Source organism: Liolophura sinensis, chromosome 10 (genome assembly GCF_032854445.1).
Source record: "Liolophura sinensis isolate JHLJ2023 chromosome 10, CUHK_Ljap_v2, whole genome shotgun sequence".
Classification (NCBI taxonomy): Eukaryota; Metazoa; Mollusca; class Polyplacophora; order Chitonida; family Chitonidae; genus Liolophura; species Liolophura sinensis.
This window is the reverse complement of record NC_088304.1, coordinates 11,313,523-11,328,631: the sequence shown is the minus strand read 5'-3', so window position 1 is coordinate 11,328,631 and position 15,109 is coordinate 11,313,523. Positions and strand designations below refer to the sequence as shown.

Here is a 15,109-nt window from a genome sequence, read left to right as displayed (position 1 = left end):
GTGATAAGGATCAAAATAGTATGAATGGCTTTTCTAAATTGTAAAAAAAAATGCATTGTATTAAACTGGTATTATAAGTTTCGGAGGACAATACGGAAACAAAAGTTTTCTATAATTTCCAGTTTTACCCACTGCGACGTGATGCATAATGTTTTGCGCCACTCAGGTATAGCCACAAATGATGCCGTATATGTACACTCAAATGCTCATGATGTCATTATAACATAACTGGCTTCCTCAATGACATGTGATTCGTCGTCACTTAAGGAATATTATCATGTCATATCGGGAATATTTTATGGAAACCGCTGATTCACATGATTCGGGTTTTTTTTGGAAATACAGGTTAAACAATGTTATTCATGGTAAACGTACATTTTGATCTGCTGTGTTAGTTCTGTTCCACAGGGCTTGCTTCATATCCACCAGGTTTTCTCTTACGCCTGAAGCAGCACTTCATTTATTTTACTTATTTATTTGATTAGTGTTTTACGTCGTACTCATGAATATTTCACTTATACGACAGCGGCCAGCATTAGAGTGGGAGGAAACCTGGCAGAGCCTGGGGGAAAATCACGACCAGCCGCAGGTTGCTCAGGTTGCTGCATGACCTTCCCACGTACGGCGGGAGAGGAAGCCACCACAAGCTGGACTTGAACTCACACTGCATAGCAGCACATTTACACTATATGTGTACCTTCAAATACTTACATGTAGGTGTTCACAGCTTAAGATCTAAACCCAGTTCATAGGTCAAAAACTGGTGTCATACCTTTCCTTCACCTTCCGCAGTCGTACGTCTCATCTGAGCATGCTCCAAAATCAATGCCAGGGCTGATTTTCTCAGCCCTTCATCTCCATTGACCAGGCGACCTGCATTTGACAGCACGCAGTTCAGCAGATAGAAGACAAATGCAAATGTACTGGCAGGGAGGCGAACTCCAGCCACGTCAGAATCTGCTGAGTCATCATCATCATCATCGTTGTTTTTGTTCTGGACATTGGCAGGTAAAGAGAGTTTCTCTAGCTCTCTTATCACTCTGGACACCTGGGGTATGAGAGGTTCTTCTGTCCATCGCTTGTCCAGCTCACAGCAGGGTTTTAGCACACGTACTGTCGTGTTGCTGACCACCTGACCTAAAACATGTCCATGTATTTATATAACCACATTTATATACCTATAAAATTGCCTGAAAAAGTGCACTTTTAGAGTCAAACAAGGCTACACCAATCTGTTGTTTAATGAGCATAATAAACATTTTTGATCAGAAAGCCTTGAAAAACAGGAAAAATTACAAAAAAAACAAAAATGGACAAATAAAAAGCTGGATTTTTAGTTCTTTTTTTATTCTACCATGTAGAGGTTTAACTTCTAACCAAAACACATAGGACTATTTTCACACCTTTGTACATGGTAGTACTAATGAGCTTTCCGCCATCTTATTCCATTCCATAAAAATGTCACAAATCAATACTTTTGCGCCTAAAAATTAAAACTCAAAGCATTTTGCTCGAACACTTCAAAACACCTTTCTGAGATCAATAAAACTCTCAGAATCAGGTGAAGAGAGAGACTTTGGTCATAGACAAAGTATCATACCAAATAAAGTTTGTGGTATATCATATCCCAGAGGCACATTTAAGAATACTGGAACCCTGAATCTGTTCACATTTTCTCATGTTTCACATTTTCAAATACCATATTCTCAATTTTTTAAACTAATACATGTTTTTTTTCAAGCTCTAGAAAGTGCCAGTTACAAGGATAAATGAATCCTCTGTAATGTTTTTGAGGTGTGAATAGTCCGAGTATTCCAAGAAGTAGGTTCAGAAATAGTACTTGAACTCACAGCGACCACACTGCTGAGAGACTCCTGGGTCATTATGCTGTGCTAGCGCGCTAACCAACTGAGCCATGGAGGTCCCTAGTAGCAAGAATAAACATGCCACATCCCTCTAACTGGCTAAATGCATGTCATAACATCTCCACTTCCAACTGTTGCCATTAATTTGGTAATATTAATTAGACTGAATAGTATTTCTCAGGAGGTGGCTCAAGTCTTGGTGGCACTGTCATGTCTTCAAGATGGCAGCCTTAAAATTTACTCGTGCCTGAAACACATCTTTGGGACCATGCTCATAAACAGACAGATTTCAGCTTTTCTTCTCTTGCATCTGGATATGTTATTCTGAACAACTCATAAGCCTGATCCATTTCATGTCAAACACGTCTTCAACATTTCCATACACCAATGTACTTTTTCCACTGGAATATATGCATACCAGTACAATTATTATGAAAATGATGCCAAAATTTATTTGTTTTTGTCATTTAAGCTGCTAGCTGCATAAAACTGTGCAAATTATTAAACCGATGAGCAAATTTTGGGGAACATGCCCATAAACAGACATTTCCAGTTTTTCTTTCTAAATATAATTTTCTTTTTTACTATTATGTGTCTGACCAATTCATAAGCCTGAATAATTTCATATCAAAGCTGGATGGAAGTTTTTGGGGAAATGTTGCTCATAAAAACAATGGCAGAATTCCTTGTTGAAAGAAAAATTAATATTTGCACTTGATAAAAAAATAGTTGTTTCATGTTGTAGTCTTACCAAGCAGAGCTTGACCAAAATCCTCAAAGGATACCTCCCCAAGCTTGACAAGTGTTCTGCTGGCTTGAGGTGCTGCTAAGGGCGATTGTAATAGAGGCACAAGGAGTCGGCAAAGTGGCGCCATCTGGTGGCCCATTCCTGAACTATTGCCTCTGACGGCAGCACGTATCATACTGCAGCTCTTGTTGAGTTCTTTTTCAAGCTGTCAACAGAGGTACATGTCAAAGCATTTGTATGAAATTTTGACACGTTCAAATCAAAGCAGTATAGGCCATGCCTTAACCTTAAAACTATTCATCCATGACAAAGTCAAAACCATCCATGTCAAAACCGGAGCTGATTATACGATGCAAACATAGAATTTCCCCTAAAGTCGCATATAATGTCTTACTTTTTTGAATCTTTCTCATTCTCCAGACTTTTCCAAATGTCTTCTCATTTTCACACTTCCCCTTTTGCCATATGTATTCTCATTTTTCACACTTTCCCCTTTGCCTGAATTCCTTCTAATTTTTCACTCTACCCTTTTACTATTAAACATCTTCTCATTCTTTACACTGTCCCCTTTTGCTAAATATTTTTCTCATTCTTCACAGTTTACCCTTTGCTAAATGTATTCTCATTTTTCACACTTTACCCTTTTGCTATTAAAGGTCTTCTCATTCTTTACATATCCGCTTTTGCCAAACGTCTTCTCACTTTTCAACTTTCTACTTTTTGCTAAATATCTTCTCATTCTCCACATTGTTCCCTTTTGCTAAATGTCTTCTCATTTTTCACACTTCCCCTTTTGCTAAATGTCTTCTCACTTTTCACACTTTCTCCTTTTTGCTAAATGTCTTCTCATTCTCCACACTGTTCCCTTTCACTAGATGTCTTCTCATTTTCATCCTCATTTTTCACACTTTCCCTTTTGCTAAATGTCTTTTCATTTTTCACACTTTCCCCTTTTGCTAAATGTCTTCTCTTTTTTCACACTTCCCCTTTTGCCAAATGTCTTCATTTTTCACACTTCAATTTTTGCTTAATGCCTTCTCTTTTTTCATATTACACTTCTGTTATTAAACATCTTCTCATTCTTTCCACTGTCCCCTTTTGCTAAATGTCTTCTCATTTTTCACACCTTTGCTAATAAACGTCTCATTTTTACTTTTGTCCCCTTTTTGCTAATGTCTTTTCATTTTCCACACTTTCCCCTTTGGCAAAATGTCTTCTCATTTTTCACACTTCCCCTTCGCTAAATACCTTTTCATTTTTCAGATTATCCCCTTTTGCTACATATTTTCTCACTCTTCACACTTTACCCTTTAGCTAAATGTTTTCTCATTTTTCAAACTTTCCCCTTTTCCTAAATGTCATGAGGTTTAAAATTCTCAAAACTCTTCTGACTTTCCTGTCATCGTCAGTCTTGAAGTTTCACATTATCATCAACTGTCCTATGAGAAACTCTCCTAACCTCCTGCAGGTTGCCACGGATACCAGCCTCTTTCTGAAGCTGTGCCTGAACATTCTCCTCCTGTTTTTTGGTTAACTTTGGTTTGTCATCCACTTTTGTTTTCTTCTTCTTTTCTAGCTCCTGCAAAACATCAAGTGGAGAAATGGACAGGTTTTCACAATGTTTAAGGGTTTAATACTGATGTAGACTTTATATATTGGGTACAAGATGTTTGGGGCACCGACAATACTCGCATAGGCTTTAGTAAATATAAGCCATCCAAAGATTAAACCGAAGTTTTCAGTCACAGAAGACACTGGCATTTGTAATGGATTTTCTAGATCGTCATGACGTTTTTCACCAGTGTTTATTTAATTATTTTATTGGTGTTTTATGCCGTACTCAAGGATATTTCACTTATACGCCGACTACCAGAATTATGGTGGGAGGAAACCAGTCAGAGCCTGAAGGAAACTTATGACCATCTGCAAATTGCTGCCAGACCTTCCCACTTACGGCTGGAGAGGAAGCCAGTATGATTTTTCATTAGTATTATGTCCTAATAAACTCTTTATTTCAGTTCCAGTTCAGACAAGATGTGATCAAATTTACAAGGAAATTTTTCCTGTTGCTTCCAGTGTTTCGTCGATTCCACTCAAACATTTTTACACAAAGGCTTTCACGCGCCCCTTTTCATACCTCTATGTTGCAACGTTCTCGTTAGTTTTTGGGTTGTTTTGCTTTAAATCTTCCTACGTAACAAGTCAGAAACCACTATCACTACCATACCTGTCAAACAGCCCTTGTGTTGCACAGGACCCTTCCGCAAACTAGTTAGCGTGAGTGCGTGAGTGCTTAGGGTTTTACATCGTACTTCACAATTTTTCAGTCGTATCAAGATGAATGAATCCTTAGAATGCATGTAAAGTGCCTCCTTGTTGCAGGACGCATTTCCACCCCTCTTTTATCTAGTGTTGCCCGTGGGGTCGGTCGACAAGTAGATAGAAGCTCACTCATTGGTCCATAGAAGAGACACAGCCAATGGAATAAGGTGTATCATAGCGACATTCATTGAAAGCTAGCACTCGTTGGTATCTACTTTTGTTTTTCACTTTTACCAGCATACGAAAGATTGATTAACTAAAGACGAATTAACTCCCACTTTGTTTACCCAACACACCTTAATTCACCAGAGTTTGTATCTATATATTTAATGCCTAATTTTTTTCTCCCTGATTTTAAGTGAGAGGAAACCTTGGGATAACAAAAGCTCAGCTGGCCTGCCTTTTGTTATCCCTTCCTAGCCCAACGAAGATTACACTATGCCCGGGCCAGCAGTTATTTCGAATTTTTTATCAGCCTATGCAACTGATGAAAACATGATAATTTACCACTTATTTAGTACGAAGAGGAAATGGCTTGCCTGTTTCTGTATTTTGCATAACCCCTGTGGGAACTGAACGATCGTTTGCGCCAATTGTTTTTAGGGCTGTTCACTCATAAAGTGATATCTCATTCAGTTAGATACGCGTATCACGTTTTAATATTCAACACCCGGACACTACGACGCCCCAAAAAAACAAACACCTCCAATAAGAGCTCAGCAGAATGACACCATAGCACTGGTTTACTCAATTTTGACATTGCTACATCAAGTAACAAAAACACTTGGTGACATACAAAAAATCATGATACTGTCAAAGCATAAATAATAGATAGAACACTGCACAGTGAAGGATGAACACCAAAATATTTTACTTGTGAAAGGTTGAAATGATAATTAACATTTCCCACAATTTAGATGATATTTAATTTTTATTTTTATACCCATACAAAAAAAAACAAAAAAAAACAACAACAACAACACAATTTCGATTAGTTTGGCCTAGCTCTGTGAACCTTCCTGTACAAGCTCACCAGGAGCCTTTTCGGCTGACCCATACAGCCATGAAGCTGAGCTCACCTTCTTCAGCTCTAGCTCCGCCATCTGGTCCTCGTAGGAGTACAGCTTGCTCTCTCTCTTCACATTTGCGTCCTGTACAACTGTCTTGGCAGCACTGTAAATTACATGGGGAAGGTGGGTTTATAACATCATTAACTAAAATAGCTTAACTTTGTTAAATCATAAATTATTTGACTGGCTGATTTATTACTTTCAAGAAGCTGAGTTAGAGAATGAAACAGAGAGGATTAAAGGGTTTGTTTGGGGTTGTAAATAAAATCCTTATTCCATGCATAAAACTTTTCAGGATAAACTCGTAATATTTGCATGTTTGTTTGTGTTTTTCTTCAAATGGCCGGCACAATATAAATCTGAACTCGCACCATTTTTGTTGAACAACAACAACATGTGATGTAAATCATATTGTAAAAATACCTGGAGTGCTGACTGCTATGGTACATGTGCACTTTGTATGATGATCTGGGACACATGACCCTCCGCTACACTTTGTGTGCGGGACATTGTAACAAAATTGTGACAAGAAGCCAAAGCTTGTGACAGGATCTGCCTTATTTTGCTGCCTTGTATGTTCTTCAGTCGCAGTACCCCTGTGTTAGATCGTGTGCAAAATTGTTTTCATTTCAACTCCACTGCTTCAGGAATTTGGTCCTTTCCATGACAAAGAGATACAGCTTTCCACAACTGATCAGGCTAATGCATAAACATGGAGAAATTCTCCACTCACATGGTTGTCAAGGCGAGTTGTTTAACCAAGGTACTCAGGTTTCCTCCACAAATAACCGATACGCCGTCATTTAAGTAAAATCTCTTTAAACACTCAATCTATTAGTGCGAAATATTCTGACTTGTGCAGCAGACGTAATGACACACCTAACTTCATTTTTTTTTATAAATGTGCTTTCCTTTATTCATGTAACTGACAAAAATGCAAGTCAGCAGAATATCAAAAATGTCTGAAAATACTGAACCAGAGTAATTAAAACTGGCATAGTTGGTTGGGTAGGCTTACTACTGTAACCTCTTCACATCACATATTAGAGGTATAAAAACACCGCAGTTTGCAAATCCGAAAATGGCAGCCACATAGAACTATAAGTTACCGCCCTTCGGCTCAAACTCGAGTGACTCTATATTTGCTCTGCAAGCAGATCCCCAAAATGAACTAGGCATCAGTAGAAAGACCACTGAAATTTTATATAAAAATACTTTTATCTTTTATTTAATTACAATTGTTTTTCTTGTTTTGATTAGTGAGCCTAATGGACCATACTGATAATGTATGTCATCAGTTACGTCACAAAACTTTCTCCAAATTCTTACAAAAAAAAACAAACAAAACAATAATTATATGTATTTTATGTGACAGATATCTATAATCTTTCTTATGATGCTGCATTTATATATGGCTTTTTTGTCTCTAGCCTTTGTGTGCTGAATCCAACAATTCTGACCTCTGGCCTCATTTTTAACCCTCCAACATCTTTAACACAGATTGAAACATCTACATCATTGCATGTGGACTAATATATGTTAACCCTTTCTCTCTCTCCACCACCCACCGCCCCCTCCCACCACCAACCCCTTTTACTGATGTTTACTCTCCTTACCTGTCAATAATGGACTTGTCATAGAGCTCTCCCTCAGGTGTTAGGAAGATCTGGTACTCCTGCTGGGTTACCTGAGTCAGCGCGGGGTTGCGCAGCGAGCGCTGCACGTGTCTGATCAGCGGCATGATCACATGATCTTCTGCAACCCGCACAAGGGTTCCTAACGCTAACAGATGGTCCTGTGGGACAGAGACAACCAATCACATCACACTGTAACACAATGGGCGAGCAATCACTGGAAAATGGTTCGTACAGTTTCTGTTCCATAAACTGCATGACCTTCCAGGACATTTAGAAGTGGAAATCCATGACTTTAGCCTAACCTTTTCCACTGAGTAATACACTGTAATAATATATGTTAACCATAATTGCATAGACTTACATATCTAATAGGGGAGTTTTTCGAGTACGAACCCTCTTTTTCATTGAAGGTAGAGAAAGTCCAACTGTATCATGTGACCTGTCAAATATGTTAGGCGACTATTTATCACCTTTACTATAACACGGGTTATCTGAAAAAAGTGTCATAAAATAATCTGGAGTGGACTAATGTTAGAGAAAATTGAGAACGGTTGTGATCTTGAGAAGTATTCTAAAGGAAAGAGTTGTTATTCATGCCTCTGGATAAAGGTGAGACAGGTGATCAGGGACTCAATTTTAACCAAGGTTGCCTAACATTTTTCACCAGTCATATGACACAGTAGAGCTGTTTTTACCTTTCACCACAAAAGACTTCCCAGGCGAAACTCCCCTATTGATCACCATTGTCAAGGATCAATACATGTACACGTGCATTGGGGGACATTCACAGGTACAAGGGTCACACAGTTTTGAGTCCGCAGATTCCATGACATTTTAAGATCTATGACCATTTGCAACAATACTAACAAATTCTCAACAATATATACTTGATACAATACTAGAAGCCTACAAGTACAATACTCACTTGTATACTCAGATTGACTGATCTTGTTACTGGACTTTACATTCTAAATCCAACTCAATAATAATACCCTTATACAATGGCCGAGAAAACCAAGCTAATTTCAGAGAGAAACTGATCCAGAACAAAACCACATCTTAAGCTCCAGTAGGAAAGTATTCTGGTACGACGAAAAATGTTCCGTGAACTTCAAATGTCAGAGACAGCATTGTGATGCAATCATGTGGCCTCCTATGCAACCCGTTTTTGTATTTAGCTGAACCGAATCAAAAATTCTAAATTTCTTCCGGCGTTACATCTCTTTTACAGTTGCTTCTTCAGTCACTGCATTGCGTAAAATGAGAGAGAATTTATTAATTTCAGTGTTGGTGAAAGCCATAGGCAGGAATTTTTCACTCATACACAATGGCAGTCAGCATTATGGATGGAGGAAACTGGAGTGCCTGGGGATAAACCACAGATCACTGGCAAGGTAGTGATGAACTTTCACACAGATGACCAAGAAAGTACAAATACATGCATCATACTATCAGCCAATATCGGTAATCCCTTCACGATGTCTTAAATTCACCAGGCTACATCAACATCATGACTTTTTAACGATTTAAAGAAAAAAAAATGGTATGGTTTTGTATATGCTGACTTACTGGCGTTAACAATGTTTCATTAAGAATGATCTGCAGGCACTTCTCTCCGTTGTCAGACAGAAAGTGACCAATTCCCAGTCCAAGACCAGCGACAATGTCCACCCAAGCGTCACGGTTTGCATGAACTACAAATGACACAGGGATAAGACTTAGACATACACATACACTTGTTCGAACACAACATGCTATTGCTCAACCAAGATGTGTCTCGGGAGACACTGCTTAGACCCATCATAATCATCTCCATGTTATAAATTTATTCATGTACTTATTTTGATTGTCATTTAACACCAGACTAACGAATGCTTCATTTATACAACAGACTTCAGTCTCCTGGGTTGAGGAAGCCACAGTTCTCTGCCACGTGCATGTGCCTGAGAAACTGCCAGCTGTAAAGCTGCAACCAAACCAGAACTACGGGTTGAAAATGTGTCCTCAGCGGTGGCCATGACAACAGCCCTTTACCATCTACCCTAATTCCTCAACTTTCGGAACAAAACCACATTGGCTGAAATGGGCAGTTCCAGGGCTTCACAAAACGTATAATTGTATCAGTCTACACAGAATAATGCCATCGGAATATACTTGAATGAATATCTTACACACATGCAAAAAGGTCGTAGAATTACAGTATACTCACAAACAAAGTCAAGGCACACGTCAGTGTATGACCTCACCAATACAGGGATGGTGTGCAATGACTAGGGACTCCTGTGCGATAATAGCAGCATCTTTAGGGTCCGCCTTCTTCACAGAGCAGATCGTGTTCAGAGCCTGTGACAAAATCCAGGGTTTCACGTAGCGGGCATTGGGGTCCACAGCAGTGTCTCCCGAGCCGTCGTTAGGTGACCCCAGCAGTTCGGGGTCTATGAACTACAGAAAGCAAGGTAAATATATCCCATGAAGAACAGAACAACAAAAAAACTTGGCACAGTTAAAACTATTTATCAAATCAGAAAACAAATCTTAAGTGAAAACTTTTAAAAAACTTTTCTTGAAAATGACAAAATCAGGTTTTCACGTTTAGTGACATTCTTTTTCATTGGAGCAAATTACAAATATTTTAATCTCCTCTGATTAAACAGAAGAAAAATATGTTTCCTGAATAAGGAAGTTTGATGAAAAATTCAAGAAAATTTCCCAGAAAACTTTATGGACTTATCCGTGGTACTGATACTACACAATTTTAAATTTTGCAATACGAGTATACTGAAAGGCAGCTAGTTTTTGCAGTGCTGTAGGTCAACCAGCATGCATTGCCTGTATGCCCTCATTCACAGGGCAATTAGGCCAGATGTGAAAGTGGACATAAAAGTTTGCATTTATGAAATTTTTAGACATGCCCTGAAGAGAGAACAACCTTTTGGCTAGCAAACTGGTCGCGGAATTCTCTAAGAAATGCGAGGGCAATTCTGGATCCCCCGAGCAGCGAGGTCGCCCTGTGACAACACCCGGCAGCCTGTCGCCGCACCGCCCAGCTCTGTCGTGTCAGGCAGAACACCAAGGCCTTGTAAAACATCCTGCCAATCAATCAAAGAGAAAACTCAGCAATTTGACAGAGTAGATCAGTTATATACAGATAAAATAGGTTTCAAAAGATCAGTTACCTTGCCCAATATGAGGGTTACTGACACCATATATTTCCATATCGTGTCACTGAGTAACAAATGGCTTCAGTGTCGTCATTATTTTCACATCCGAACAATGAGACATAGCCTAGTCAACAGACGTATATGGTGTCGATTACAGGATACTGTATTTCTAGTGACAGAAGCCAACCATAGTGCTCAAGCATACATCTGTATCACGCATCCATCTACGTGTACACATAGCATTGAAGTAAAGCGCAAGTCATGTTGCCCGAGTTAACCCTTTCAGTCCTATTATTAAACAGGACCATTCCTCCCACCGTAATGCTGAGCACTGTCAGTGAAATATTCTAGAGTATCCTGTAAAACACCGATCAAATAAATGAAAATAAATTCACTTACTTTGAAGTCTTGTCTGTTAACCTGTGAGGATGATCCAATATTAACCTCTCAGACAGACTGACAACACTCTGTAAAGCTATAAAAGAAATTAAATTAAATGGTATAATTTCATGTACTAAACTTCAAATACAAATCTAGTGTTAAAAGATAAATTAAATATTAAAACCAATTATTGTACATTAAACTTTATTATCTTAGAACAACTTAGAACAACACCTAGAGAATTAAATTGTTCACCAAAGAGTCAAAATATAACCGCCACTTCCGACATACTTATACCATTCGTAGTCCATAAAGGGCGTTCCAAGTCGTTATTCGCAAGATCCATTTCCAAAACAACATTTAACACTAGCCCTTAAAGACAAAGGTATGTAAGAAATTATACACATAGGAAATAAAGCCGGTAACACACAAGAGAGAGGCGGTTGTCAGTTTTCAATGATGCCGGGCAGACAGTGGATATTACAGGCATGAATTCCATATCAAAATTTAAATTCGTTGTCCATGACTACTCAGCCACATAGCTGAGATTCACTACAAAACAGAGCAACATACAGGTCAGTCTAGAAGTTCTGCCTAAGGTCACCATCTGCTTCCATTAGTCTGTTTGTGGACGGGTAAAGCAAAGGTCGGAGTTGTGATTCATGTTCACCTTGTCCCTCTACATGTAGACGGACACAGTGTGGTATTTTGACATCTATCTTAACACATCAAGTCCGGCCCTGCCTCTAACAAAAATGGCTACAGATTTCTGAACATCACCTCAGTGGAAATAATCTCAACGAGGCCTGCACTTGTGGCACCCAAACTTTCATGCATTAACAACACATATCCTGTTTTCTATCCTTCTTGGCTGAAATATGAAGATTGAAATTGTGCCTACCGATGACATTGAAAATATTATAGTTTGAACCTGACTTCAAAATGGCTGTTGATGGTGAGCAGTTCGGCACCATCGATGTTCTCGCGATAAATGTAACCACAAGACAGCGAGTTAGTTAGTTTTATAGGTGAGTGTAGTGAATTACATGTGACAATACAGTATATGAGATTCAACGTGAGCATAGCACAGAAATGAGCGGAGGAGATGAGTTCGACTGCCTTAAGTGGGAAGGTGGTTGAGTTTGAGAGCTATGGATGGACTGAGTATTACAATGAGGGTCAGGATTTCAAGATAGCACAATGAGTTCATCTAGATGGGACTAAGTTCACCATATTCACATTCCACTACAGTTTACAGTTGAATGCCGGGAGTTTGGTAGAGGTGGTGAGCTAGTAGCAAGCCACAGGGAACCCTTTACCCGGGGTTGATCCTGCAGTAAAAAACAATTCACCTTCGTCTGAGGCATTTGTGAGAAACCTCTCGTTCACCACCAGTTGTTTGTCTGCATCCAACACGATATTCCAGAATGGTCCCAGTTTAGATTCTGCAAACATAGTAGTCAAAGCATGTTAATGTTTAATGCATACTAACATGCTTCATAATAAGCAAAGCCCTTTAGGATTGTTTTTTGTTTTCTCTTACACATACAGCTGTACTGTATGCTAACGTCTGCAACGGGAGAAAAAAAAAACCGCAAGAACTGGTAACGTGTTGTGGTGAAGCAATGTACTAAGCTTCAATTCGATTCATTAAAAAATGAAATCTGGAAAGCTGTTTTGTAACGTAAAGACGGACAGTGTTAAAACCTTAATTTCCACTTTCCCAAACATTTATCTATTTACTTGATTGGTGTTTTCACTCCAGAATATATGACAACTGCGTCCAGCATTATAGTGGGAGAAAGAATGGTGTAAAAGCCCACATCCATCTGCAGATTTCTGGCAGACCTTCCCACGTACCCGAAACTTTGACACAGAGTGGAACTGTCTATACGAACCTGCTGCGATGTCCACATTTGCCATTCTGATGAGCAGGCACATGGCCGACAGAGCCTCGGTGACCAGCTGGGGCTGGCTGGGCTGGTTACTAGCCTTCTCCAAGGTCTGTAACAGCACAGGGATAAGGGGGATCCCCAGGGACAGGGTGTCACCTAAACCAAATGAAAATACAACTGTACTAAAAAAGAAGACAACACTAGACCAAATGTACATGCTCATCAATCATGTATCTCGTATGAAGATTTAAAATGCATATATATCGTAACTCTTGACACTTGTGATGTTGCACAGCCCAGAATGGCAGGTTAAAGTACAATGTGCTAAATCATGCACACTGAGACTATAAAATGCATCGCCGTAAGATCAGTCTTATCCAATCAGGTGCGAGTTATTTCTACATCTGAACTTTGTTTTCTCTTTTAAAAATGCGTGCATGGACAAAGCGTGACACGAAATTGTGTTTCTGGTCGCTCTAACATGGAATATCTCAAGATCTCAAAACAATTTCTTATTAAAAGTTGATCTCTATACAGAATGAAAAAAAAAAAATCTCTAACCGTTTATTTCCATTTTTACTTCCCTGCGCACATTATTTATTTTCTTTTCTATCGAGAGGGTGGGCCAGACTACCTGCTCTAACCTAGCCTTCCAATGAGCCATATTTACAAAAGTTTGATCTTTCACAGCGAAATAATCTAAATATTTTTTTATATTTTTAGAAGTATATATAAAATATATTAAATATGAAATCTTATCTATCAATGATATGGAAAAATGGAATTGTGGAATGCTTATCAAAGTATCTCAGGTTGAATTTTTGTCACATCATTCAGCAGTGACAACCGTCATTTTAAAGAGATTTCGGCAAATTATACATATATGTGAATCAAATCATGTTTTCTCTTGTTACTAATAATGCTTCAAATGATTGCCTATAAGTTAATATCAGAATCACACCTCTACTACTTATAGTGTTTTTAAAATGGTTCTCAAATTTGAAAAAAGAGATCTTTATCTAAAAAGCGATCTATATTATAAAGTTTAGGATCTTTATTACCATTTTTGAAGTCTTTGTTATGACCTGACCCGGGTTTGATCCCAGGTCTCTCTAAACATTAGTCCACCAAAGCCGTCTTCACACAAGGACATTACTCACCATGGAATGTAGTGCCCATGCACTGGATGTAAGCATTCCTAACTGCTGACGTCGAAGTCTTCAGAGTCATAGCCTTCTGTAAACAAACAAACAAACAAATACATGACAATAAGATACAAGTAGTGAGATTACTTCAAATCTATTTATTTATTTATTTGATTGGTGTTTTATGCCGTACTCAAGAATATTTCACTTATACAATGGCAGCCAGCCTAATGGTATGAAGAAATCGGGCCAAGCCTGTTTGAAACCCACAACGATCAGATCCATTTAGGAAGTACACATTTAGGAATCACCTAAAGGTTACACATGAGGAATTCAGACAACCCGGTCCAAGATTTGCCACCAAACTGAAGATTGAAAGCAGAACTGTTTGGATAATACTGCCCCGAGATGTTTTAGGTTTGTTGATACATTGTACATTTCAGCACTGTTATTTTACACATTGTTATTAAAATGTATCAGAATTTTGTATCTTTTAGACAGAACTGAAAACTGTTTGCCCAGTGTCACTTTGCATCCCCACGGCAGCTTACCAAGGTCACAAAATGCTACGACATCAATTCCAGCAACAACAGCTCAAAAAATGTTGGTCATGCTAGGTTGATTTTTTTGATATCATGTAAAGAAAAGGGCAGGCTGCATGTGGTGTTATGGCATGTACATTTTTGAGGTTGAAGTTGATAAATTTACTATATAAATAGTGAGCAAAATCAATACACTTGTGTAACCTACAATTGGCACTTGACGAAAATGAATTCCCTTTAGCTCTTCTGACATTGTCATATATATGATTTCAGGCTAATATTTATTAAGTAGGACAGATCGTGCATGTAGCAACATGGCTTTTCTGTCCTTCATACCACAATT

General features: G+C 38.6%; 1 protein-coding gene across 1 annotated transcript in view; it reads right to left on the bottom strand.

Moving 5' to 3' along the window:
- LOC135476883 (stalled ribosome sensor GCN1-like) overlaps positions 1–15,109 on the bottom strand; it is a 59,164-nt gene that overhangs the window by 28,892 nt on the left and 15,163 nt on the right. The window contains 12 exon segments of the mRNA XM_064757027.1: positions 773–1,137; positions 2,608–2,818; positions 4,073–4,192; positions 6,015–6,108; positions 7,622–7,800; positions 9,212–9,336; positions 9,889–10,084; positions 10,572–10,731; positions 11,203–11,278; positions 12,537–12,629; positions 13,083–13,235; positions 14,240–14,315. Coding sequence (XP_064613097.1) covers positions 773–1,137; positions 2,608–2,818; positions 4,073–4,192; positions 6,015–6,108; positions 7,622–7,800; positions 9,212–9,336; positions 9,889–10,084; positions 10,572–10,731; positions 11,203–11,278; positions 12,537–12,629; positions 13,083–13,235; positions 14,240–14,315 — 1,848 coding nt within the window.